This window comes from Hylobates moloch, unplaced genomic scaffold, assembly GCF_009828535.3.
Source record: "Hylobates moloch isolate HMO894 unplaced genomic scaffold, HMol_V3 SCAFFOLD_4, whole genome shotgun sequence".
In the NCBI taxonomy this organism is placed as follows: domain Eukaryota; kingdom Metazoa; phylum Chordata; class Mammalia; order Primates; family Hylobatidae; genus Hylobates; species Hylobates moloch.
In genome coordinates, this window is record NW_026652279.1 from 35,605,543 (window position 1) to 35,629,581 (window position 24,039).

Below are 24,039 nucleotides of genomic sequence, written 5' to 3' on the forward strand. Positions count from 1 at the left end.
AGTGGAAGTGGCAGCGAGGTGGCTGAGGCCGTTGCCACAGCAGCCCAAGAAGTCTATCTGACCAAGACCCAAGAAGAGTGGTGACAGACAGGGGAAGACGGGTGGGACGCTGTGAGTCCTGAGAGCCAGGTAAGGTTTTCAGCTGATTTTGCAGGAACTGGTGAGCCATTGACTATTCTGGAATGAGAAGGACCTGAGGAAAGTGCTCCTCCGAGAAGGGCAATGTGGCCACTCCAGGTAGCAGTGGGAGTAGGGAAGCTCCCAGAGGTGCTGGCGTCTGTCCTGGATACTCACGGAGAGAGTCTTATTCCGTTCCTGATCTCTGAGCACGAAGAAATCCACATCCCCAGATAAGTGGAAAGGATTCGCTGAAGGGTCAGGACTATGCTCTGGAAAGGGAGACACCTCGCTGGAAAGGGGAGCCAGCTCTTCCGGGCGGTGGGCTCTGTCTCTGGGGCCCCACTGCCCTCCCAGCCCAGCATGGAAAAGCACGAGTGAGTGGGAAGGTTCCCCTGGATCCAGCTGTGCCTAAAGTCCAACCCTGGACCTTCCAGCTCCATCAAGGCACCTCTGTAGTTTAACCTGGTTCAAGTTGGGCTTCTGTCCCTGGCCCCTGAAAGAGAGCTCGTGAGCACAGCCTTGTCTCACACATCTGCCCTCAGTCAGCCCTCGCTAAAGGCCTCTGGAGTCTCCCTTATGGAGAAGGGAGGCCGAGCCTGCTGTTTGTCAGTGATGGGCCTGGTGACCAGGGTCTGCTGACACTGAACTCACGGCCCTTGCTGTGGGCCTCCAGGTGAACTTGCATCTGTCTTTTCAGGCCTCTCCAGTCCTCCCCGGGAAGGCCAAGAACAAAGTGCTTCAGGCCTGGGGAGGGACCAGAGGCCCAGAGAGGGGCTTGTGAAGGTTTGCTTTGCAGGGTGGACTCTTGTCCCACTCCTGATTCTACACACTGACTGCAATTCGGAGACGGAGCTGATGCCAGCGGCCTCCCTGTGAGCCTCAGGCAGCCAAGAAGTCAGGTGGAGAGGGTAAACTGAGCACATGGGCTGCCTTCCCCACCAGCCCAACCCCAACCCCCCAGAAATGTTAGAAAATAAACTTAAAACTCTAGGACAGCTCTGGAAGACAGGGAGGGTGACTCTGGTGTCACAGAAGTTCTGGGAGAGGGCAGGCAGGTGGGATGGGGTAAGGAGGTGCAGCCTGGCACAGCTGCGGGGACAAGGGCATGGAGGGCAGTGTGAGGCTCCAAGGCTCTGGGTGGCAGACACTGGGACACAAGCAGCTGGTGGAGGAATTGCCAGGCACCCGCTTCACTTCCCCAGTCTGCACTTGCTCTCCCTTCCTGCTTCTGTCCAGCAACTCAACCAGGGCAGAGGTGTTTGCCCTCAATTAGGAATCGTGGGACCTGGTGCTTAATCAGAGGGGCAGAGAAGTAAAATTCTTTATGCTCCCAAACTGGCGATGAACACGCATGGGCGGCCCCTCCCATGTCCCCATCACAAAAGCAAATGGATAGCTAGCAAGCACCCAGCACTTGCCATGAGCCAGACTGGGGACTTTCTGTGATTTAATGTTCCTGACTGCCCAAGGAGGTGAGAATCATGGTTACTCCCATTTCACCTGTGAGGAACTGAGGCTCAGAGCAGTCAGATATTCTGCCAAGGTCCCACAGCTGTAAGTAGCTATGGGGAGACTGGCTTAAGAAGTCAGACACTGCACCTGCAGTTCGGTGACTTGGGAGTGGTCAGAAGTCATGTGAAGATGATTGATGTGTTTAGGTGAAGATGAGCCCACCCCAAAAATGGCAGTCATTTGAGGCTAATCATTCCAAAAATGCAGAGTTGGTTGAATATTTTTAAGCCAATCAATGTAATACCTTCCATTAACAGGATAAAGAAGGAAATGGTATAGTCATTTCAAGAGATGCAGTAAAATTATTTGATAAAATTCAAAGCTTATTTTTGAATAAAACTCTTAGCAACTAGGAATAGAAGGGAATCCCCCAATCTGATAAAGGGTATTATGCTTTGGCTGAGTAACAGCCCCCAAAGATGCCCGTGCCCTGATCCCCAAACCTGTGATAGTGTCACCTTCTATGGCGAAAGGGCCTTTGCAGATGTGATTGAGCTAAGGATCCTGAGGTGGGGAAATTGTCCCGGCATGTCCAGGTGGGCCCAGTGTAACCACGGGGGTCCTTGTAATTGGGAGGCAGGAGGGTTGGGGCAGAATGAGGAGTGCAGGAAGAGAAGCTGAGGTGGAGTGATGTGATAGAAACACATGGAAATATATAATCTGCTCTTGAATGACATCTGGGTTAACAAGGAAATCAAAATGGAAATTTAAAAATTCTTTGAATTGAATGATAATAATGAGATAAGTTATCAAAACCTCCAGGACACAGAAAAGCGGTCCCAAGAGGAAAGTTCATAGTGTTAAATGCCTGCATCGGAAAGTCTGAGAGAGCACAAACTGACTACCCCATGTCACACCTCAAGGAACTGGAGAAACAAGAACAAACTAAATCCAAACCCAACAGAAGAAAAGAAATAGCAAATACCAGAGCAGAACTAAATGAAATTGAAACAAAAGAAATACAAAGGATAAATGAAACAAAAACCTGGTTCTTTGAAAAAATAAAATCTGTTTAGACCACTCACAAGATTAACCAAGAGAAGAAGAGAGAAGATCCAAATAAACTCAATTAGAAATGAAACTGGAGATATTCATCCACCACCACAGAAATACAAAAGATCATTTGAGACTACTACGAACACATGTGTGCACAAACAGACAACCTAGAGGAAACTGGTAAATTCCTGGAAACATACAACTCTCCTAGATTAAATCAGCAAGAAATAGAAACCCTGAATAGACCAATAACAAGTAGCAAGATTGAATCTATAATTTAAAAACTGCCAACAAAAAAAAGCCCAAAAGCAGATGGATTCACAGCTGAATTCTACCAGACATTCAAAGAAGAATTGGTACCAATCCTGTTAAAATATTGAGAAAGAAGGGATCCTCATAGAATGAAGCCAGTATCACCCTGATACCAAAACCAGGATACGACAAAAAAAAACAAAAACAAACAAAAAAAAACCACCACCAACAAAAAAAACTACAGACCAATTTCCCTGACGAACATAGATGCAAAAATCCTCAACAAAACATTAGCTAACTGAATCCAAGAACACATCAGAAAGATAATTCATCGTGATTAAGTGGGTTCCATCCCAGGGATGCAGGGATGGTTCAGCATACACAAGTCAATATATGTGATACATCACATAAACAGAATTAAAAACAAAAACCATATGATCATATCAGAAGATGCAGAGAAAGCATTCGACAATATTCAGCACCCCTTTATGATAAAAACTCTCAACAAACTGTGCTGCTACCTTCGAAGACAGAGTGAGAGGCTTGAGCCAAGTGATGCGGGCAGCCACCTCTAAAGGCTGGAAAAGGCAGGAAGATGGATTTTTCTCCCAGCCTCCAGGAGGAAGGCAGCCCTGCCAATGCTTTGGTTTAGTCCTATAGGACTTCTGACTTCCAGAACTGTAAGATGAGCTATTTGTGCTGTTCTAAGCCTTTGAGTTTGTGGTGATTTGTCACAGCAGCAATAGGAAATAAATACAGATAGCTACAAGAAACCTGCAGATGAGATACTGAATGTCCCTCCACCCATGTAGGATCAGACCAGGAGCAAGGCAAGGATGCCTGCTCTTTACATTGCTATTCTGCATTAAAATGAGGGTCCTCACTGGGAGAGTGATTCAAGAAAAAGAAATAGAAAGCTGGACGTGGTGGCTCATGCCTGGAATACCAGCACTTTGGGAGGCTGAGTGGGAGGATCACTTGAACCCAGGAGGTGGAGGCTGCAGTGAGCCGAGATGGCACCACTGCACTCCAGCCTGGGTGACAGAGTGAGACCCTATTTCAAAAGAAAAAAAAAGAAAGGCAGAAAAGGTATAAGGATCACAAAGGAAGAGAAAATAATGCCACTCAAGGTGACATGATTGTATAGTAGAAAACCCAAAAGAATCTATAAATGAAATGGTTACAATTAGGTCAATTAAGATGTGGTTTGTAGGTCTTATTGTGAAAGTAAAACAAAAAGTTGTAGAAGACACAATCAGAGGATATCATGACTTTGGGGGTCACCAAAGAGTTTTAAAATAAGACACTAAAAGCCATAATGAAGAAAGGATTGAGCTGCATGAAACCGAACTACACTAAAATTAGGAACTTTTTTTTTTTTTGAGACGGAGTCTCGCTCTTTTGCCCAGACTGGAGTGCAGTAGCACGATCTTGGCTCACTGCAACCTCCGTCTCCTGGGTTCAAGCAATTCTCCTCTCTCAGCCTCCCGAGTAGCTGGGACTACAGGCACCCAACATCATGCCCAGCTAATTTTTATATTTTTAGTAGAGACGAGGTTTCATCATATTGTTCAGGCTGGTCTCGAACTCCTGACCTCAGGTAATCCACCCGCCTAGGCCTCCCAAAGTGCTGGGATTACAGGGGTGAGCCACTGTGCCCAGCCGGGAACTTTTTATTGGTGCCTTTTAGCACCACTCAGAGAGTGAAAGGCAGTCCTAGGAGTGGGAGAAGATATCCGTCACACTCAGAGCTAGCAAATGACTTCTATCCAATAAAGAGCTCCGAGAAATCATTAAAATAAACAGACAATGCAACAGACAAGTGGGCAGAAGATGGAAACAGGTACGTCCCAACACAGAATCATCAAATGGCCCAGAACCATATGAAAAGGCAATTGCCCTCCTGGGTTACCAGGAAATATAAGACACTAACATATACCCAGAGGACAAAGTCATATTAAAAAGATCAATGGTGTACCAAGTTGGAGAAGACACAGAGCAACTGGAAGTCGTATGCCTGTTGGTGGGACTGTGAATTGGTGCAGTCCCTCTGGAAAACTTCATTTATCCACTAAAGTTAAACACACAACCAGCAATTCCACTCTTGGGTGTGTACCCAGGAGACGCAAGTGCTTATGTCCCCAAAGTGACATGTACAAGACTTCATAGCAGTATTATTTGTAAAAACTGGAAACAACTCAAATGTTCACCAGCAATAGAAAGAATAAATGGTTGGCATATGCACAGAAGGGACTCTGGCTAGGTGCAGCAATGTGGATGCCTCTCGCAGACGGGATATTGAGCGAAAGCTGAAACTGAAATGATAGAGAGTGTGCGATTCCATTTACAGGAGGCTGGAGAGGAGAGCCAGTGGTTTGGTGGGGACAGCTGAAGAGTGGCTGTCTCTGGGAGAAGGATAATTCCTGGGGAGATGGAAATGGTCTAGATCTTCATAGGGTGGAGGAAACACATTGTATACATTTGTCAAAACTCATAAACTGGGCCAGGTGCAGTGGCTCATGCCTGTAATCCCAGCACTTTGGGAGGCTGAGGCTGAAGCACTGATTGAGCCCAGGAGTTCGAGACCAGCCAAAGCAATATGGTGCAACCTTGTCTCTACAAAAAGTACAAAAATGAGCCAGGTGTGGTGGTGCGCACCTGTTGTCCCAGCTACCTGGCAGGCTGAAGCAGGAGGATCGCTTAAACCCAGGAGGTTGAGGCTGCAGTGAGCTGTGATCGAACCACTGCACCCCAGCCTGGGTGACAGTGTGAGACCCTGTCTCAAAAAAGGAAAGGGATAGATGGGTGATTGGGTGAATGGCTGCCGTGATAGTTTGTGCGGAGGGTCAGGCGCTCACCCCCAGGACTCTCTCCCTCCCATGCCTCTGCACCCACAGCAGATGAGGGTGCTGCCTCTGCCCATGAGAAGAGCCTCATGACCAACGGGAGCCGGGATCTAGTCAAGCACCTGGGGCTAATGTCCAAGGGCAGGAAGGATGGGCACAGAGAAGCAGTCCCAGTGCCAGCATCAGGAAGCAGAAACACAAATGCAGGATGGGGACACTGGGGCTTGCTGCAGGAGAGGCGGCACCACTGCTCAACAAGTCAAAGGCCAGAGAATGATGGGATGGGCCAGGGAGGGGCTGCTAGATTCACAGAGACTGAAGGAGCTCAGGTCTTCTTTGAATCCTGATTAGAAAGAATCTTCTACGGAAGATGTTTCTGAGATAACTGGGCCAGTCTGACCGTGGGTTGGGCTGGTTCACTTTGTCAGGTGTGGTGGTGGTGCCTGGGTTTGTGTGGAAACACCCCTATTGTTGAGAAGTGCACGCTGAGGTGGATGAAATGACATGTCTGGATTTTACTTTAAAATGTCCTGGCAAAGAAAAAGAAAGGACAGAGGAAGCAAATGGGCACATTTGAGTCAGTGGCAGAACCTGGTGGTGGGCCTGTGAGACTCGCTGGCTCCAATCTCTACATCTGGACATGTTTGAATTTTCATTTTATAACTTCATAATAATAAAAGAGAGGAACTGTGGTGGGGAGAGAGGTGGGAGCCTGGGCCGTGGAGCACAGGCTGGGAGAAATGCTCACATCTGCAGACCTCTGCAGAAGGACCAGACTGGTCTGTTAGCCCAGGGGCAGAGCAGGAGACAGCAGGGAGTCCAGGCAAGGGAGGTCGGAGCCACAGTGCAGGTGGCAGCGATGCCCTGTGCAGGGCTACCAGGGTGAGGCACATGCAGCTAGCTAGCTACCTGCCTTCCTTCCTTCTAACGGTGGCAGCAGTGTGCCCTCCTTGTTGGTCCTGATGGCCATATGGCAAATTTAGCTGCTGGAATGTGGGAAGACATGACTGCTTGGGACTTTTGGGAAAAATCCTTTCCCCTAGAAGGCTAAGTTGGCTGGAGGGTAGTTTTGCCCTTCCCTTTGTTACTTTTCTCTGCCTAGAATCAGATGTGCTGAGGCTGGAGCTGCAGCAGCCATTTTGTGAGCATGAGACACTCTTGTGGTTGAAAGCCCTAATTAATTCCTTCCTGGTGGAGCAGAGAGACCTGGGGACCTGGTCACCTGAATGAGTTTATGGAATGCTGTTAGTGGTGCCTCAGGAAAGTCTGCACTTCCTCCCACATTTCTCATTAATAGAGGGAGCAGTAAATCCTACTTTGTTTATGTGCCTGTTATATCTGTAAACCCAATTCCTAATGGAAAGAGAAGCATTTCCTTCTGCCCTTAGCTCTAGAGACTTGGTCTGAGGGGATCTGGGGGCAGAGGGAGAGGAGTTGCCTCCTGCCAACTTGGACTTTAGCCTCCTAGCTTGAAGGTTACCTTTGTTTTTTCTTGCCTGTTTATTTGGGTTCTCTTCAGTGCTTGAAGAAGAGCTGATGTTCATGGATTCCAGGCTGTTCTCTGAGGAGACACAAAAGTGAGGGCTGCAGCAGTGACTCCCCTGGCCCATGAGAACTGTGAACGCAGCCTGAGGTGGGGAATGTCTCAGACACACAAGGGCTCAACCTCAGCTCCCTCCCCTGTGAGACTGAGGGCTCTATATCCCAGAGATCACACTGACTTTGCTGGGAAGTTGTGAGAATTGTGCAAGAAAATAGCCTGAGAAGTCCCTAGCACCTGTGCCTGGTGCACAGATGTTTTGTGCCTCCCCTTTCCCATCCTTCAGTGTGTTCCTTAAGAGTAGCAGTGCAAGGCTGTTTTACAGATGGACATACTGGGACCCAGGGAGGACAAGGACCCCAAGCCTCTGACCCTGGCCTGGCCAGTGCCTTGCCTCCCAGGGGCTTCCTGCAGGACTTGGATGGAGGCCCCTAAGACCCCACCTCCTCAGGGAGCTCCCACCCCTATCCCACTGTGAGGAGTGGCCCTTCTGACCAAGCTGGGAAACTGGGGTTGTGCTGCCTGGAAGCTAGAGCCGATTTTCTCCGCAAGGCCAGCAAGTCTCCTCCCCGCCCGGGGTGGGCTCTCCAGCACCCTGTTTCTTCAGGTGACTACTCAGGTGTTACTGCTGGGTCTCCAATGCCTTGCAGTTCTCTTCAGCTGATACCCACAGGGAAGGAGGCATATGGCCCGACACCTCCTCCACTCCCACCCAGGAATCCTTTGTAGCTCGGAGATCCTGGTCGGTACCTGAGGGGCAGGGGCTGCCAGAACATGGTCTCTGGTGGGCTGCTCAGGGTGCCAGTCCTCCTGGGGCGGGATGGGGGAGGGGCTGTGTGGTCCCAGAGTGAAACAGTGAGCAGGAAGACAGGGTTTCTCATGAGGTGGGGCTATGATACCAAGGCCCGGGCCCTGAGCAGATGGTCATGGGGTGAGGGAAGAGTGAGGAAGATGGCGGGAGTCTTGTGGGACAGGTGGGAAGGCCAGGCCTGGGCTGAAACTCAGAGGCCTTCAGGGCCACAGAGAATCCATAATGTATAGTTGGGGAGACAGAGGCGGTCGGGAGAGGTGAGGCTGGGGTGAACTCAGGGGCTCGGTTGCTGAACCATGATTGTCCTCTAACTATCTTAGTAGGCATGTGGTTACGTTTCCAGATAGAATTTAATTAATCATATCATATAACTCAGAAGATACCACTGTTATTTAAATAGACCAAAACCCAAACCACATGAACCAAAACCCTATTAGAAATGAAAAAGCAATGGATCTGGATGTGGTCCCAGTTACTAGAGAGGCTGAGGGGGGAGGATCCTTTGAGCCCAGGAAGTCGAGGCTGCAGTGAACCATGATCTCGCCACTGCACTCCAGCATGGGTGACAGAGTGAGACCCTGTCTCTAAAACAAGAAAGAATGAAAGAGCAATGCACATACATAGCACATATTTCAAACAACACAGGTTTGACGTATTGATATGATGAAATAGCCTCACCTGAAGCTCTTACTACCTATATACATTTTATTTATTTATTTATTTATTTATTTATTTTGAGATGGTGTCTTGCTCTGTTGTCCAGACTGGAGTGCAGTAGCACGATCTCAGCTCACTGCAACCTCCACCTCCCAGGTTCAAGCGATTCTCCTGCCTCAGCCTCCCAAGTAGCTGGGACTACAGGTGTGCACCACCACGCCCAGCTTATTTTTGTATTTTTTGTAGAGATGGGGTTTCACTATGTTGGCCACGCTGGTCTCGAACTCCTGACCTCAGGCGATCCACCCGCCTTGGCCTCCCAAAGTGCTGGGATTATAGGTGTGAGCCACCATGCCAGGCCAAGATTTTTGCAGCTCTGACTAGAAGTATTTTATGCACACATACACTTATATGCTCTTGGTTTTTCACTAAAAAACTCACCTGCTTACACACAAAAACAGAAATGAACCTTAAGGACATTACACTTAGTGAAACAAGCCAGCCCCAAAGGACAAATACTGTATGCTGCCACTCACAGGAGGTCCCTAGAGCATTCAGAGACTAAGTAGAACAGTGGTCGCCAGGGCTAGGGGAGGGGGAATGGGGAGCTAGTGTTCAGTGGGGACGGAGGTTCAGTTTGGGGATGAGAAGAGTTCTGAGATGGTTGGTGGTGATGGTCGCACAGCAGTGTGAATATGCTCAATGCCACCGAACCACACATTTAAATATAGTTAAGATGGTCAATTTTATGTGTATTTCATCACAATTTTAAGACTTGAAAGAAAGTTTATCTGTGACCAGGCGTGGTGGCTCACGCCTGTAATCCCAGCAGGAAGGCTGAGGTGGGTGGATCACGAGGTCAGGAGATCGAGACCTTCCTGGCCAACATGGTGAAACCATGTCTCTACTAAAAATACAAAAATTAGCCAGTCGTGGTGGTGTGCACCTGTAGTCCCAGCTCATTGGGAGGCTGAGGCAGGAGAATTGCTTGAACCCAGGAGGTGGAGGTTGCAGTGAGCCGAGATTGCGCCACTGCACTCCAGCCTGGGTGACAGAGCAAGACTCCATTTCAAAAAAAAAGCCGGGTGCGGTGGCTCATGCCTGTAATCCCAGCACTTTGGGAGGCCAAGGCGGGGCAGATCACCTGAGGTCGGGAGTTCAAGACCAGCCTGACCAACATGGTGAACCCCCTTCTCTACTAAAAATACAAAAATTAGCCAGGCGTGGTGGCACATGCTTATAATCCCAGCTACTTGGGAGGCTGAGGCAGGAGAATCACTTGAATCCAGGAGGCAGAGGTTGCAGTGAGCTGAGGTCGTGCCACTGCACTCCAGCTTGGGTGACAGAGCGAGGCTCCATCTCAAAAAAAAAAAAAGAAAAAAAAGAAAGTTCATCTGTTCACGCACAAGTTTCATCCATACTTAGCCGAGTCCCTTGGAGGACGTTGGGGTTTTTTTCAATCATCTTTTGCAATTTCAGAATTTTTGTAATGGTTACTCTTATAAAATAAAATTTCAGAGTGCTCTAGATTTATTAAGCCAAGGAGGAAGTTAAGCCCTGGCACCTGACGTATGTAACCTGTTTGCAGTTCTGCTTCTTTGGGAGTAACCCTCCTCTGGAGGTTGCAGTGAGTCTAGATTGCACCACTGCACTCCAGCCTGGGTGACAGAGCGAGACTCCATCTCAGAAAAAAAACCTCATTGTCCCTGCTCTGTGAATGACGGGGAAAGACTGGACACCAGAACTCCTGCTTCCAATCACTAGACTTTGTTACCGATTAACTGCCTGTTTATTGTCCCATACCTAATTCAGAGCAGATGGCACCCAGGACCCCATGACAGTTGCATCTTCAGTGTGGAATGATAAATATACCCGTCCAGAGAGAAAAGGACCCCTTAGCGAGTCAGATCCTTGTAACATGCAGGCAGCCTTCCATAGAAAGATGCTGAAATTCTGCTAAACTTCCCAAAGCTTTGTCTAGATAAACAATCTCAAACTTCTACACTTTGGAACATGGATTTTCATTCTCTGGATCTCTGATTACTGGATGGCCTGTCCTCAACTTCGTGCTTGGAGAAACTCTAAACTTGATTCTGACTCTTTTGGTTATTTTAGCTTGATACTCTTCCATCACCAACTTTAGTGGGACTGCTTTCCCTACACCGGAAACTGTCACTCTAACAGGTCACAAAGGGCATCTCAGTTTTCATCTGCATTTCTTAATTAGGAAGAAACTGTGTGTCTTTTCGGATGTTAATTATCCATCTTCTTGCCTCATTCTGTTAGTATCCTTTGCCCATTTCTCTACCGAAATGTTCTAGTTTCTAGACGATTCTTGAGAACCTTCATCTATTACATTGCTGGACACTGGCTCATTTGTCAGAGCTGCTGAAAATAGTTCTCCTTCAGGCAATTTGACTTTATCATTCATTTTCCTTGTATGAAAATTTAACTTTCCCTTAATGAAATGCTTTGGGGTTTAGGGTCTTGTTTAGAAAGGCATTCTGCCGCTAAAGTTTAAATATTTTTTAGAAAAAAAAAATATTGTGTTTTCTTCTAGTATTTTAACACAATTTAATTTTTTAACTTAAAAAGTCTTTATTAAAGTGTAAGTCTACTTTTATAATAATTCAGGAGAAATAGGAAAAGAATGAACTGGGTGTGAAACATTCTCGTAAAAAAGGATACAATAGGCCAGGTGCGGTGGTTCACTCCTGTAATCCCAGCACTTTGGGAGGCCGAGGAAGGTGGATCGCTTGAGGCCAGGAGTCCAACAACAGCCTGGCCAATATGGCGAAACCCTGTCTGTACTAAAAATACAATAATTAGCCAGGCATGATGGTGCACTTGTAATCCCAGCTACTCTGGAGGCTGAGGTGGGAAGATCACTTGAACCCGGGAGGTGGAGATTGCAGTGAACCGAGATTGCACCACTGCATTCCAGCCTGGGTGATAGAGTGAGACCCTGTCTCAAAAAAAAAAAAAAAAAAAGAAGATAAAATACACTCGACTGGGCACTCCACTCATGTGACATGAGTTCCGAACATCGGAAGGTCCCTGTATCCTCTATCCATCAGAGTCTTTTGGGCTGTGTCCCAGGCCACTCTCTCTCCTTTCTTCCTGGACGCCTCACCAGTGCCCATGACTTCAGTTCCAGCCCCAGCGGATTTGCTGATGCCCTCACGTTTCCACCCACTCTCCTGACCTCTGGGCCTCCATCCACAGCAGCCTCTTCAGAGTCTCGGCTGGGAGTTTCCCACAGGACACTGACACCTACACATCGCCAACTGAGCTCCTGGCCTTCCCCCTCCTGCGAAACCTGCTCCACCCCTGGCCTTGGCCATCTCAGCAAACAGCACTGTGATGCACAGGTGTCACTGAGGAGACAAGGCATCCCCGACACCCTCTTCTCCCTCATTCCACACCCAGTCAGTCACCAGATCCCACTCTTATCTCCTGAGGAGCACTGGACCCATCCGCCCCTGCCACCTGCACCCTCACCATCATCCTATTTGCTAGTTCTCTGTGATTGCCCCCACCTGGACTCCCCACAGCAAGTCTGGACTGCACCCCCCACCCCTGACCCCCCAGGCAGTAAACTCCTGGAGGGCAGGCACATTAACTATGTCTTTTACCTTCTCATTCAGATGCTTTGACCTCTGGGGCCTTCCTGAGCCTAGAGGACCTTCCCTTCCCTCCCCTCCCCCTAGGATTAGCCAATCCCTGGAGATAGAAAGTGACTTGCCCAGAGCACATCTTTCAAATGGAAACCACCCAATCCAGAGCCCACACCCCAGCCAGAGCCTCTGTCAGTCTCTCACTCTCAGGACCACTGATCCCTGCCCTATCTCCCCAGAGCCAGGACCAGACAACCAGGGGCAGCCCTGTGCCCCAGAACCCCGAAACTATTCTAGCAAATCAGTCCTACACCTGCTCACTCACCTCACCGTTCCTTCCTGTGATTCCACAGTGGAGGCTTCTGCCCACATCCCCCTCTCCCTCGGGCTTCCTGGCCGACCCTGCAGCTTCCCCCGCACAGCCCTGCATGGAGCACCCCCTTCTGTCCTAGGGATCTGTAAGCAGCCATCTCTCCAGTGACAGTCATCTCCTGCTCTGTTGGCCTCACCACACTGAGCAATAATAAAACCTGTGTTTTAAACCAGCAGGAGCCATGTTTGTCCCATCCCTCACCACCCCCAGGACTGGGTTAGTGATGGTGCCAGACAGTGGCCAGGCCTCCTCAGAGTGGCATCTGCCTGGCCACAGCTGTGGGTGCTTTCTCAGGGTCAGGTGTGGCTTGGGATGCCGCCCTGAAGGAGGTGCCATGCCTGCCTTCCTGGAGTCCACATTCTGGACAGACAACAAGCAAACAAAATAAAGAGAAGTGAGAGATATTCCAGTAGCTGGGGCAACCAGGGAGCCCACGGAGGAGGCACCATCGGAGCAGAGCCCCAAGGGGAGTGTGGTGACAGCGTGGGGTCATGGAGGCAAAGCCTGCAGGCAGAGCTGAAGAGGAGCCACTGGGGCCAGCATGGCTGGCAGGGTGTGAGCCTGGGGAGCACAGGGATGAGGCCCTTGGGAGCCACAGAAGGACCAGGGTTTGGCAGGGATGTTCCCCACAGAATTGGGCCACATCTCATCCCCACTCACAGGTCAGTGTCCTTCCCTGCAGCTGGGCACACCCACACCTCCCTCCATCCCCTCCTCCTCCCACCTGCTGCTCCCTCTCCTGGGACACTCTCTCTGGGCTGCCCATCCCCATTATTCACCATCTCTGCTCAGATGTCACCTCCTCCAGGAAGCCTTCCTGATCCCCCTGTCTAAATGCTCCCCACCACAATCACTGAATCAGCCTCCTATTTCAGCACTGCTGGGAACCATCCTGTCTATTTAGTTGTTTACTTCACTTATTTAACAAATTTAAGAACACATTTTTTTTATTGCAGTAACATACATACTATATATATATAAAAATAATACGATTTGCCATTTTATGCCATTAAAACTTTTTTAGTATGGTAGAATATATATAACGTAAAACTTGCTATTTTAATTATTTTTAAGTGTACAACTCAATAGCATTAATTACATTCACAATGTTCTACAACCACCACCAATATCTATTTCAAAAGCTTTTCATCACCCCAAACTGAAACTCTGTGTGCATTAAACAACTCTTCATCCTCCCCTCCCCAGCCCTGGTGGCCTCCATTCCCCCTTCTGTCTCTATGGCTCTGACTGCTCCACTAATTTATATGAGCGGAATCATACAGTATTTGTCTTTTCATGTTTGGCTCATTTCACCAGCATAAGGTTTCCCAGCTCATTTGTGTTGTAGCATGTATCAGAATTCCTTTCCTTTTTGAGGCTGAATAGCACTCCACTGCACTCCACACATATTCTGTATCTGTTCCTCCATTGATGGATACTCAGGCAGCTTCCACCACTTGGCTATTGTGAATAACACTGCTGTGAATATGCGTGTGCTAATATCTGAGTTCCTGCTTTCCGTTCTTTTAGGTACATATCTAGAAGTAGAATTGCTGGATCACATGTTAATACTGTTTAACTTTTTGAGGAACTGCCTATTTTTCTTTTCTTTCTTTCTTTTTTTTTTTTTTGGGATGGAGTCTCGCTCTGTTGCCCAGGCTGGAGTGCAGTGGCGCAGTCTTGGCTCACTACAAGCTCCACCTCCTGGGTTCATGCCATTCTCCTGCCTCAGCCTCTTGAGTAGCTGGGACTACAGGTGCCCGCCACCACACCTGGCTATTTTTTGTGTTTTTAGTAGAGACGGGGTTTCACCATGTTAGCCAGGATGGTCTTGGATCTCCTGACCTCGTGATCCGCCCACCTCGGCCTCCCGAAGTGCTGGGATTACAGGCGTGAGCCACCACGCGAGGCTGGAACTGCCTATTTTTCTCAGTGGCTGAACCATTTTACACTTTCACCAACAATATAAAAGGGTTTCATTTTCCCCACATCCTCGCCAACACCTGCTATTTTTGTTTTTATTTTTTGATAGTAGCCATCCTAATCAGTGTGAGGTGGTATCTCATTTTGGTTTTGATTTGCATTCCCTTAATGACAGATGATGTTGAGTATCTTTTCTCCTGCTTGTAGGTCATTTGCATATTGTCTTTTGAGAATTATCTATTCAAATCCTTTGCCCAGTTTTGAATTGGGTTGTTTGCTTTTTGTTGTTGTTGTTGAGTGTTAGGATTTCTTTCTATATTCTTGATATCAATCATTTGTCAAAGATTTCTAAATGTGAGCTAATGTCAGATAAAAGTCTAGCTCTCATAAGAGTGGAGGGGGTGGGGAAGGACAGCCCTTGACCAACAGAGCTGGGAGGTTGCTTTAGCCTGTGGAGTTGGAACAATGGCCAGCCGCTGAGCCGGCCCCTCAGAGGCAGGCCATGGTCAGCAATCAAACACACAGCCCAATTTTTGGAGGACAAGATCCTTATTTCCCACCCTGGCACCAGCAAGCTGTACCAGGAATACAGGCCACCTTCTCCCTGCTGCCTGCTGCAGGCTGGAGGCTAGTACAGCTGCTCCAGGAAATGCTAAAAATTCACTAAAATGTCCCAGCCTCCTCATCAAGATCTTCCCTGCAAGCTGCAAGCATTTCACTAAACTCCAGAGTTTCAGAAGAGTTGCTTCTGATAATTCACGCCAGCACAATTGTCTCAAGGGAGGGATTCCCAGAGCTTCCTACTCTGCCATGACGTCACCCCTGTTGTCAGTGAGTGGCTTCATTTATGGGCTGTTCATTGCTGGTGAACAGAGACAAACTGGTTTTTCTGTGTTGGTCTTGTAACCCACAACTTTGCTGAGTTCATTCATTTGCTCTATTCACTTTCTTGTGGATTCTTTGAGATTTTCTATGTATAGGATTGTGTCATCTGTGAATAGTTTTACTTCCTCCTTTTCAATCTGGGTCTTTTACTTCTTTTTTTCTTTTTCTTGCCTAATGACCCAGGCTAGAACTTCTAGTGCAATGTTGAACAGCAGTGGTGAAGGTGGGCATCACTGTTTTGCTCCTGATCTTAGAGGAAGAGCTTGTAGGCTAACAGGTTTTGACTGAGGCCTGTGATGTGCCAGGCTCTGGGGGGACAAATGCCACTGCTGGATGGGAGCGAGACAGTAAGCAACACAAGTGAAGAAGGGTCAAGAGGCCAGAGGGTAGAACGTGCCACTGAGAAAATGAAACGGAACAGCAATGAGGGATGTAGGGCAGGCGGGGCACCGCGTTTTACCTTGTTTAGGGGAGGCCTCCCTGTGGAGCTGACATCTAAGTGAGCTCCTGTGGGGCGTGAGGGAGGGAGTCCCAGGGAAATCGGGGAGAAGAGCATTCCCTGTGGAGGACACAGCAGTGCCAAGACACTGAGTGGGAGTGAACCAGGCCTGGCCTGGCCAGGGCTGCAGGAATGGATGGAGCCAGTGAAGTTGAGAGCTGTTTGCTGAACTCTCCTAGACGCTCAGAGAGCAGGCACCTCCGTCTCATGGCCCTCTGTGCCCCAGCCCAGCACAGTGCCTGACACACGGTAGGTGCTCCATGAATATTAGTGAAGTGACTGTGGGTCCCTGAGTGGCCTGATGTGGGCTGCATGTGTGGACGGCCCACTCTGCCCACGAGGCCACCAGGCCAGGCTTTGGATGTCCCAAGATGAAGGTTAGATTACTGAAGACCATGTTTCTCCACACTGCCAAATTAAACTCCTGCCTCCAGCCCTTCGCATCCCTCATAGCCAGAACTGGCAGGAGGAAGGCCTGGCCATCTGTGGTTTAACAACCTCTCTAGACCACATGCCCTTCCTGAATGCTCTCATTGTGGGGGGTGTGGACTTGAGAAGCAGCAGTGAGAGCCTGCAGGGCATCCTGGCCTGACACATGCGCACACGGCTCCTGCAGCATGGGCAAGCCTCTCCCAAACTGCTCCTCCTGGAGTCTTGTACCTGGAGCCTGGTGTCTTGGGAAATATATTTGGCCGCTCAAGGAACAAACTCTCCACACCCACAGTGAGGCTCAGCCAGGGTTCTGGCCCAGAGGGACCAGCCGCTGGCCCCTCTCCTGGAATTGGCCCTGCACTGGGCTGGGTGCTGAGGTTATAGGGCCAGAGCTCTGGGCACTCCTGCAGCCCTCACCGCTGCCCGCCCTGACAGGGAGGCCTGTGGTCCACTCTGGCTTTCCCTGACTCTTCAGCCTGGCCAAGGTTTCCATCAGGTGCCCTCCATCCTCTGTTTCAGGGAAGAGGCCTTGCTCAAGGTCTCAAGGGAGGCTGTGGCCAAACCAGCCCCTCTGCCGAGGCTTAGGGAATAGCGTTCTCATCACAAAAGTCATAAAGCTAGACACTGAGCAGTCTCCCTCTTAAATCCTTCCCGTCATCTAGGCAGAGGCCAATAGTCCTCTCGGGCCACAGGCCCTACCCAATTGGCCCATGCTGGCCTCCTGTCTCTCCCTTGAACACGCCACACCCACTCCCACCTCAGGGCCTTTGGGCCTGGCTGGCCGCCTAGAATGGCCTTTCCCCACTTGGCCTCCAGGCTCCTGCCCTGGGCCCTCTGGTTGAGGCTGGGATCCTATCTGTACTTGGCTCAGCATCCCCAAACCTCTCACTCCAGGTGGCTCAGTGTCATTTTGGCCCCTACCTTTGCCCCAGCTCCTGCAGCTGACCCCAGGACACAGAGCTCAGCAGTCCTCTTGACTGGAGCCCCTGGCCAGGTCCCCTGCCCACCTTGCCCATGCCAACCTCCCTGACCCACCTGACTCTGAGACCCCCGGCCCTGGGTGCCAATCCTGGCTCTGCCTGTCTGGCCTGGTTTTCTCACAAATGCACAGGCCCTCAATCAATCTCGAGGAATTACCAATGCCACAGGGTCATAGGGTACCCCAACTAGGCACTCCCCCTCATACCAATAAACAAATCAATATAGTTTACACATCCTTCAACTGTCTTGTGGTAGCATAATTATCTGCATTGTTTTATGGGCATATTGACAGTTAGTTTGTTATCTATAAACATTTCAAAGCCATCTTTTTTTTTAAACCCTATTCCAGCCTTTCTTCATTTTAAAGCTTACTTTGGAGCAAAAAAAGAGAACGAGAGAGCCTGTGCATGCATAAGAGTAATGGTGGGGGGTCACTCTTTCTAGCAGCACACTTTCTGAATTAAGCTAATCACCCATATGAACAGAGAATTGGCTAATAAATTATGATACAGCCATACTGAAAGATTACTATTCTGCTCAAAAGCACAAAAAGTATAAGGGAATTCTTGATGTATTGATAAGGAACAGTCTCCACAATGTATGAGTTAATTAAAAAAATCAAGGTGCAGACAGGGTTTTCATTGTGTGATCTCCGTGTAAGAAAAGAACAAACCTCATCTACACACATTTGCCTGTATGTGCACTGAGCTGGCAGCCTAGAAGAGACAGGTGACAGTGGCCATCTCTAAGGAGGGGGCACTGTGTGCCTTTGACAGGGTGGGAGGGGCTTTTCACAATGAGGGGCTTTTAACACACTTTTGAATTTTGAACCACGGAATACTATGCCTGGTCAAAACCAAATTAAATTCCAATAAAAAAGCTGAACGGCCCCAGGTAGGCCTGGGCAGCCTCCCTCAGCATGGCCCTGTGTGAGATCCTGGCAAATGCATGCAATTCCACCAGGGCAGGCATGTTTCATCCAGGGCCTAGCACCAGCTGACCACCTCCTTGGAGCCCAGCCTGGCGTTTGTGGTCAGAGGGGTGCTGAGAGAGGCTCACCTTCATGGTGACACCTTCCTAATGGTTTGTTGTGGGTTGAATTGTATCATCCCAACTCATATGTTGAAGTGCCAACCCCCACTGTCTCAGAATGTGACCTTGTTTGGAAATAAGGTCTTTGCAGCTGTAATTCACTAAGCTGAGGCCATTCTGGAGTGGGGTGGGCCTCCAATCCAATGTGATGGGGTCCCTGTAAAACAGGGAAATTTGGACACAGACACATACAGGCAGAATTCCACATGGGCAGGAAGGCTGAGATGGGAGTGATGCTTCTACAAGCCAAAGAGCACCAAGGATTGCCTGCAAAGCTCCGGAAACCAGGAGAGAAGCCCGGAATGGGTTCTCGCTCAGAGCCCTCGGAGGGACCTAGCCTTGTGGACAACTGGATCTCAGACATCCAGCCCTCAGAGCTTGAGAAAACAAATGTCTGTGGCTCCAGCCCCCCAGTTTGTGGTGGTGCTTTGTTACAGCAGCTGCAGGGAACCCATATGCATTGTTTCAAGGGAAGTGGGCAGATCTATGACTCCTGTCTAGTGTTTGGTTTAGAGCCACCTTAACCCGTGAGGGAGCTGGACAGGCTCCGAGGCTGCCCCTGCCCTCTGAGAGTGCCCACCCTGGCCCAGTACTTACTGTTATTGGTCATGTTCTTGGAGACTATAGTGGACAGTATCTCAGACATCTTGGCTGAGGCCCAAGAGGTTGATGCAAGGCTTCTCCTCTTCTAAAGGAGATCCTCACCTGAGAAGTGACACAGTGCTTGAGCCTGGTGGTCCCCAAGCCCAGAGCTTCCTTCCCCCAGGTGGCTGACAGCCACCAACATTTGCTGAGGGCTCACCTTATGGGAACACCTGCCTGCTCCCTGCCTCTCCCACCCGAGCGTCCACTCTCACTTCCTGGACCTGGCTCTAGCTGCCTACTTTTTCTGTGCTTAGAACACAACAATCTTGGCCTCAAGCCTTTACATTTTCGGCCTCCTCGGCCAAAAAATATTCTCTTATACCCAGCTGGGGGTGGTGGGCTTCCCTCTCTTCAATTCCGAGCTCAAATGTCGCCTCTTTAGAGAGACCTCTCACCATCCCATGCAAAGTGGTTTCTTCCTCCCCACCCCCCTGTGGCCTTTATTTTCTTCTCTGCAATTCCCACTATCTGATTATCACTTTAAAAATCCATTCGTTGTCTATTTCCCCCTAAAATGTGAGCTCCATGAGAACAGGGGGTCTTTTCTGCTCATCCAAGCTCCTGACATACCCTTGGCACTTCTTAACTTCATCCATTGAATGAATTTTCATTTTTGCAGGGAAGGAAGCAGAGATTCAGCGAGCTGTCCAAAGTCACACTCAGGAGGGGCTGCCTCTGGAAAGGGCCCCCACTCTAGGCTTGTGCCATTCCTGCCGCATTCCTGCTACAGCCCCCTATTGGGTGAGCCTGGGGTTCGCAGGGTCGCCTTCTAACACCCGCGCTCTGCCAGGCCCCGGGCCACACAGCAAGGCGCACAGGGATGGTAGGACAGATGGGGTGGATGGTAAATGGGTGTGTTTCAAGCAAGTGGCATGCTAGCGGGGAGCCTTGGAAGGCGCCTTGCAAGTCCGCTCCCGGCCACGCGCGCCCCTCGGGCCCTGGTTTCGCACCCCTGCTGCCACCCCCACGCGCCCTCACGGACCCCGCGCGCCCCCTCTCCCCTGACCCCGCGCGCACCCACCGGCCCCTACTGCCCCGGCTCACTCCGAAGGCTCCGCGCTGCAGTTCTCAGCTCCAGGAGCAGGGCTCTTGGGTTTACGTCTCCAAGGCAACCATTCTTCAGGCTGGCTGTGACGCCACAAAGGCCGTGACGCCACAAAGGCCGTGGAGGCTGGGCGCGTGAGGGCTGGGCCTGCGGGCCGCGGGACTGGGAGAGCGCGGGGCGGGGCTGCCGGGTCGGAGCTCTGGGCACGATGTCCTCCCTGACGCCGCCAGGACAGCGCCTGGCCCAGGCCCGGGCCTGGTGAACGCGGGTTCCTTCCTCTGAGGTTCATCAATCCGCACTTGGGTTGGCTCCTTTCTTTCATCCTGATTGGTTTATTCGCCACGTGCCAAGCACTGAAGAGGGCGTGCAGGATGGATGCTTTTGGAGCAAAAATAGCCCTGGTTCTTTCCTGGGGAGGGATCGCACTTTCTAGAGGGGCGGTTCTCAAAGTATGGTCTCAGGACTAGCAGCATCAAAAATGCTGGGAACTTGTTAGAAAAGCAAGTTTTCAATCCTCGCCCCAGAATCAGAAACTCGGGGTGGAGCCCAGCAATGTGTGTCCTGACAAGTCCATGCCCGACCCCAGTACTGGCTAGGGTTGCAAAGCCACTGCTCTACGGAGCGAGCGAGATCCATGATAGTGGGACAAGCCAGAGGATGAGGCCATGCAGACCAGGGCAAGTTTTGAGCATCCAGATCCACCAGCTGCTTGAAGCCAGGGGCACCAGGATGTCTGGTCCCCCAGCTCAGGGATCCTGTCTCCCCACAAAAAGCAGCAGCAGGAGACCCCTCTGAGTTCTGAACATGTTCCTAGATTTTCCCAGTATCTATGGGGATTGAGAGATTGACAAAGGCTGCTTGGAGCTGAAAGCACAGTCAGTGACTCATCTTTTCAGGGACATTTAGGGGCTTCTGGTGGGGGGGCTCTGGAGCAGTCTGCAGCCCAGCAATGTAGTCCCAGTGAGGATCCCAGCTGTGCCAGGCTCTGTCTAAGGCCGGTGTAGTGGGTGGGAAGACCACATCCACAACAGGAACTCCATTGGAGCTAGGGCTGGGAGTGAAGAGGAGCTCCCAAGATGGAAGGAGCAGGGTATGAATCTTCGCTGGTAGAATAGTGTCCCAACTTGCAATATCCACAGTGGGCTTTGCACAAGGGAGGAAGAACGTTGTATTGTGTTAAGCCACATATGTGATTTGTGCATGTGCATATGTGTGCACGTGTAGTGTGTGTGTGTGCATGTGTGCACGTGTGTGTTTGTTACAGCCGCTAGTGTCAAATATGCTGAAAGACAAGTGGTCCCTTTACCCTTAGGAGAGAGGCTCCTTACACTGACATTCAAAGTCCTCAATGACCCGGCCCCAGTCTACCTCTGCAGCCTTATCTCCCTACAAACCATCAAAGCAGAACAAAAAGCTGTGCCTCCTATTTAGGTTTCAGCAAACCACAAGAAGCACTTCATGAACTGGTGACTCAAGTAGAAAAGCAAGTATTTTTGAAATGGTTTATCTAAATACAAGGTGCTCTAATGAGGCTTTCGGGAAGCTAGAACATAAGTGGCCCAAAGAGAACAAAGGTACCCAGGCTCCTGCCCATTCATTGTCGTCAACAGATCAATTTATGAACTGTCATAAGTCTCCCCACAAACCTTACAGAGTGTTTTCTATGTGCCAGGTACTGTTCCACGCACTTGACACCAATCCACCCATTTCACCTGCATGATCACCCTGCCTTTGCATGAGGTGCCGGTGTGGACAGAGCAGGGACACAGTGAGGCAGCGGATTCCGGCTCTGCTCTTACCTAGAACACACTGCCTCTCACCAGGAATCGTCCTTCCATTTTATGCAGTTATCGCAGACAATGATGCACAAGCTTTGGGAAAAAAAACCCACAAGTCCAAAGGTGTACTTCATAATAAAGGCAAGTTCTCTAGTCAGTTTGTGTGTTCTGGCCTTTGTTTTTGCTCTTGGTAGCTTACAAGATTAGAAAGAAAACCACCTAGAAAATGTGACCTGATTTGGAACTTTTAGTCTTAGCCTAACAGTTCTAACTAGAAATACCATTTGCTGATTAAAAGCTAATTTTTAAAATCAGATGGGTGATTGGTGGAGCAATGGTGGCTGGCTGGCTGTGTGGTGAATCGTAGTGGCCTGTGAGCTGTCCAGCCCAGGCAGTGGGCATGTGGGTGTCTGCTTCAAAATCCTTCCAACATTTCTGTATGTTTGAAGCTTGAAAATGTTCATAATCAAACATTTTGGGAAAGGCTAACAATCTTCTTAAAGGAGAAATTCGTATTTCTGATTTTGTGTTTTCCTCCTCAAAGAAGGTATATCAGTCTGGGCTCTTGGGAATAAACAACAGAAAGCAACTATAGCCAGTTGGGGGAGAAAAGGACATAGGGGTACCCCCAGACTCCGTAGGACGACAGGGAATCAAGCTGGGAGATGCTGTAGCCTGGAGCGGAGACCAAAGCCACGGCAGGCACGTTCCGGCAGAGAACGTGCTGTGATCCGAAGTCTGCTGTGTACTCCTGACTGGCAGGAAGCACCTGGATCGCCTGCCTGCACCTCCAGCCTTCCACACAAGATCTCTGGCTTCTGCCATGGGAGGAGGGACTCAGAAACCAGGGACGCCAGGGGTTGTACTGTACCCAGACAGGGTATTCAGAGGTCTACCAGAATGACAAAGCCTGAGAGAGCAGCTCGTGTTTCTTTCCTGCAGCACCTGGTCTCACTGTTCTGCAGCACAGCAGGCCAGGCTGGATTGGAGAGTCACCTTCAAGGTAAAATGCCTTAGATGCCCAGATCTCTCACATGTGGGTTTTCCTTTTGCCGAGAGGTGGTAGGATATGGAGAATGACAGCCATGTCTACCGTGCTTCACAGTGAGTCAAGGGCTTTCCACAGGGAGGACAGTGATATGAGCTCTTTGCACTACTTACACTGCCCTAGGAGCCCCTGCATCGGTTGTGACCTGCAGGACTTTGTCTACCATGTTTCAGGGGAAAACTGCAAAGCCCTTAAAGAGTGTCTGAAGCCCCATCCCCCCTCCCTCTCTGGGAATGTGTCCCCACCCAGTGCCAGGTGCTCTAGCCTGTCATACTTTTTATATTTTGTGAGCAATCACATTAATCAGATGGCTTTCCTGCCAGCTCAGATGGACGGATAATTTGATTGGAGTCTGGGAAATACCAGGGGTGACTTTTGGCATCCATATCCCAGGCATATCACATTTGACCACAGTGTCAGAGAAACAGTGCTAGTGGAATAAAAAAGAAGGTCTTGGAGCCCAGAGTAAGACTGGGCTCATATGTGGTCACAAGAGACTACATATCCTATGAAGGTGCCTAGATGGAATTGGGGAAACAGGCAAATGGGCAGTCGTGGCTAATAGAGATGGGATTTTGTTCTTTAGGGTGATGAAAGTGTCCTAAAATTAGACTATGGTGAACATTAGATTTACTCTCAATATAGTAAATGCACTTTAAGTGGATGAAGTTTAGATATGTAAATTATATCTCAAAAAATATTTTCAAAAGGAGAAGAAAGGGGTCCACATTGCCAAGTGCTCTTGAGTGGGCAAGTGAGAGGGACTGAAGATTGTTCATTGGATTTGCCAACAAATCGGTTGACCTTGGTGTGAGCAGTTTCGGGATCTCCTGGAGGACTGAGATGGATGGGTGATGAGGAAGAGGAGAAAGTGCCCTGGACAGCACTTTTGAGGGTCCTGGCAGTGGCTCCATCTTGCTCCCTTATGGCTGTGCAGACCCACAGTGGGCCTGGAGAAATGACCCTGGTCTTCCCTGCAGCTCTGGT

General features: G+C 49.6%; 1 protein-coding gene and 1 long non-coding RNA gene across 7 annotated transcripts in view; one reads left to right on the forward strand and one right to left on the reverse strand.

The window, feature by feature from the left end:
* Positions 1-20,286, reverse strand: part of CFAP100 (cilia and flagella associated protein 100) — a 42,391-nt gene extending 22,105 nt beyond the window's left edge. The window contains exons 1-4 of one of the 4 annotated variants that reach the window (XM_032149915.2): positions 20,226-20,286; positions 19,134-19,241; positions 7,207-7,287; positions 295-389 (exon numbers count right to left, since the gene is read on the reverse strand). In XM_032149915.2, coding sequence (XP_032005806.1) covers positions 295-389; positions 7,207-7,287; positions 19,134-19,182 — 225 coding nt within the window. In that variant the 5' untranslated portion in view covers positions 19,183-19,241; positions 20,226-20,286. Of the gene's footprint in view, positions 1-294; positions 390-7,206; positions 7,288-19,133; positions 19,242-19,751; positions 20,060-20,202 lie in introns of those variants that run through there. The other 3 variants (XM_032149914.2, XM_058437381.1, XM_058437382.1) reach the window with 3 other exon arrangements.
* A 91-nt stretch (positions 20,287-20,377) lies between these two features.
* LOC131383228 (uncharacterized) lies at positions 20,378-22,161 on the forward strand. 3 transcript variants are annotated; one of them, XR_009213093.1, is made up of 3 exons: positions 20,378-20,509; positions 21,658-21,800; positions 21,899-22,161. It is a non-coding gene; the product is annotated as an uncharacterized LOC131383228 (long non-coding RNA). The 3 variants fall into 3 exon arrangements; XR_009213094.1 differs by having other exon boundaries at positions 20,403-20,529; positions 21,539-21,800; XR_009213092.1 differs by having other exon boundaries at positions 20,413-20,529.
* Positions 22,162-24,039: the final 1,878 nt, after the last annotated feature.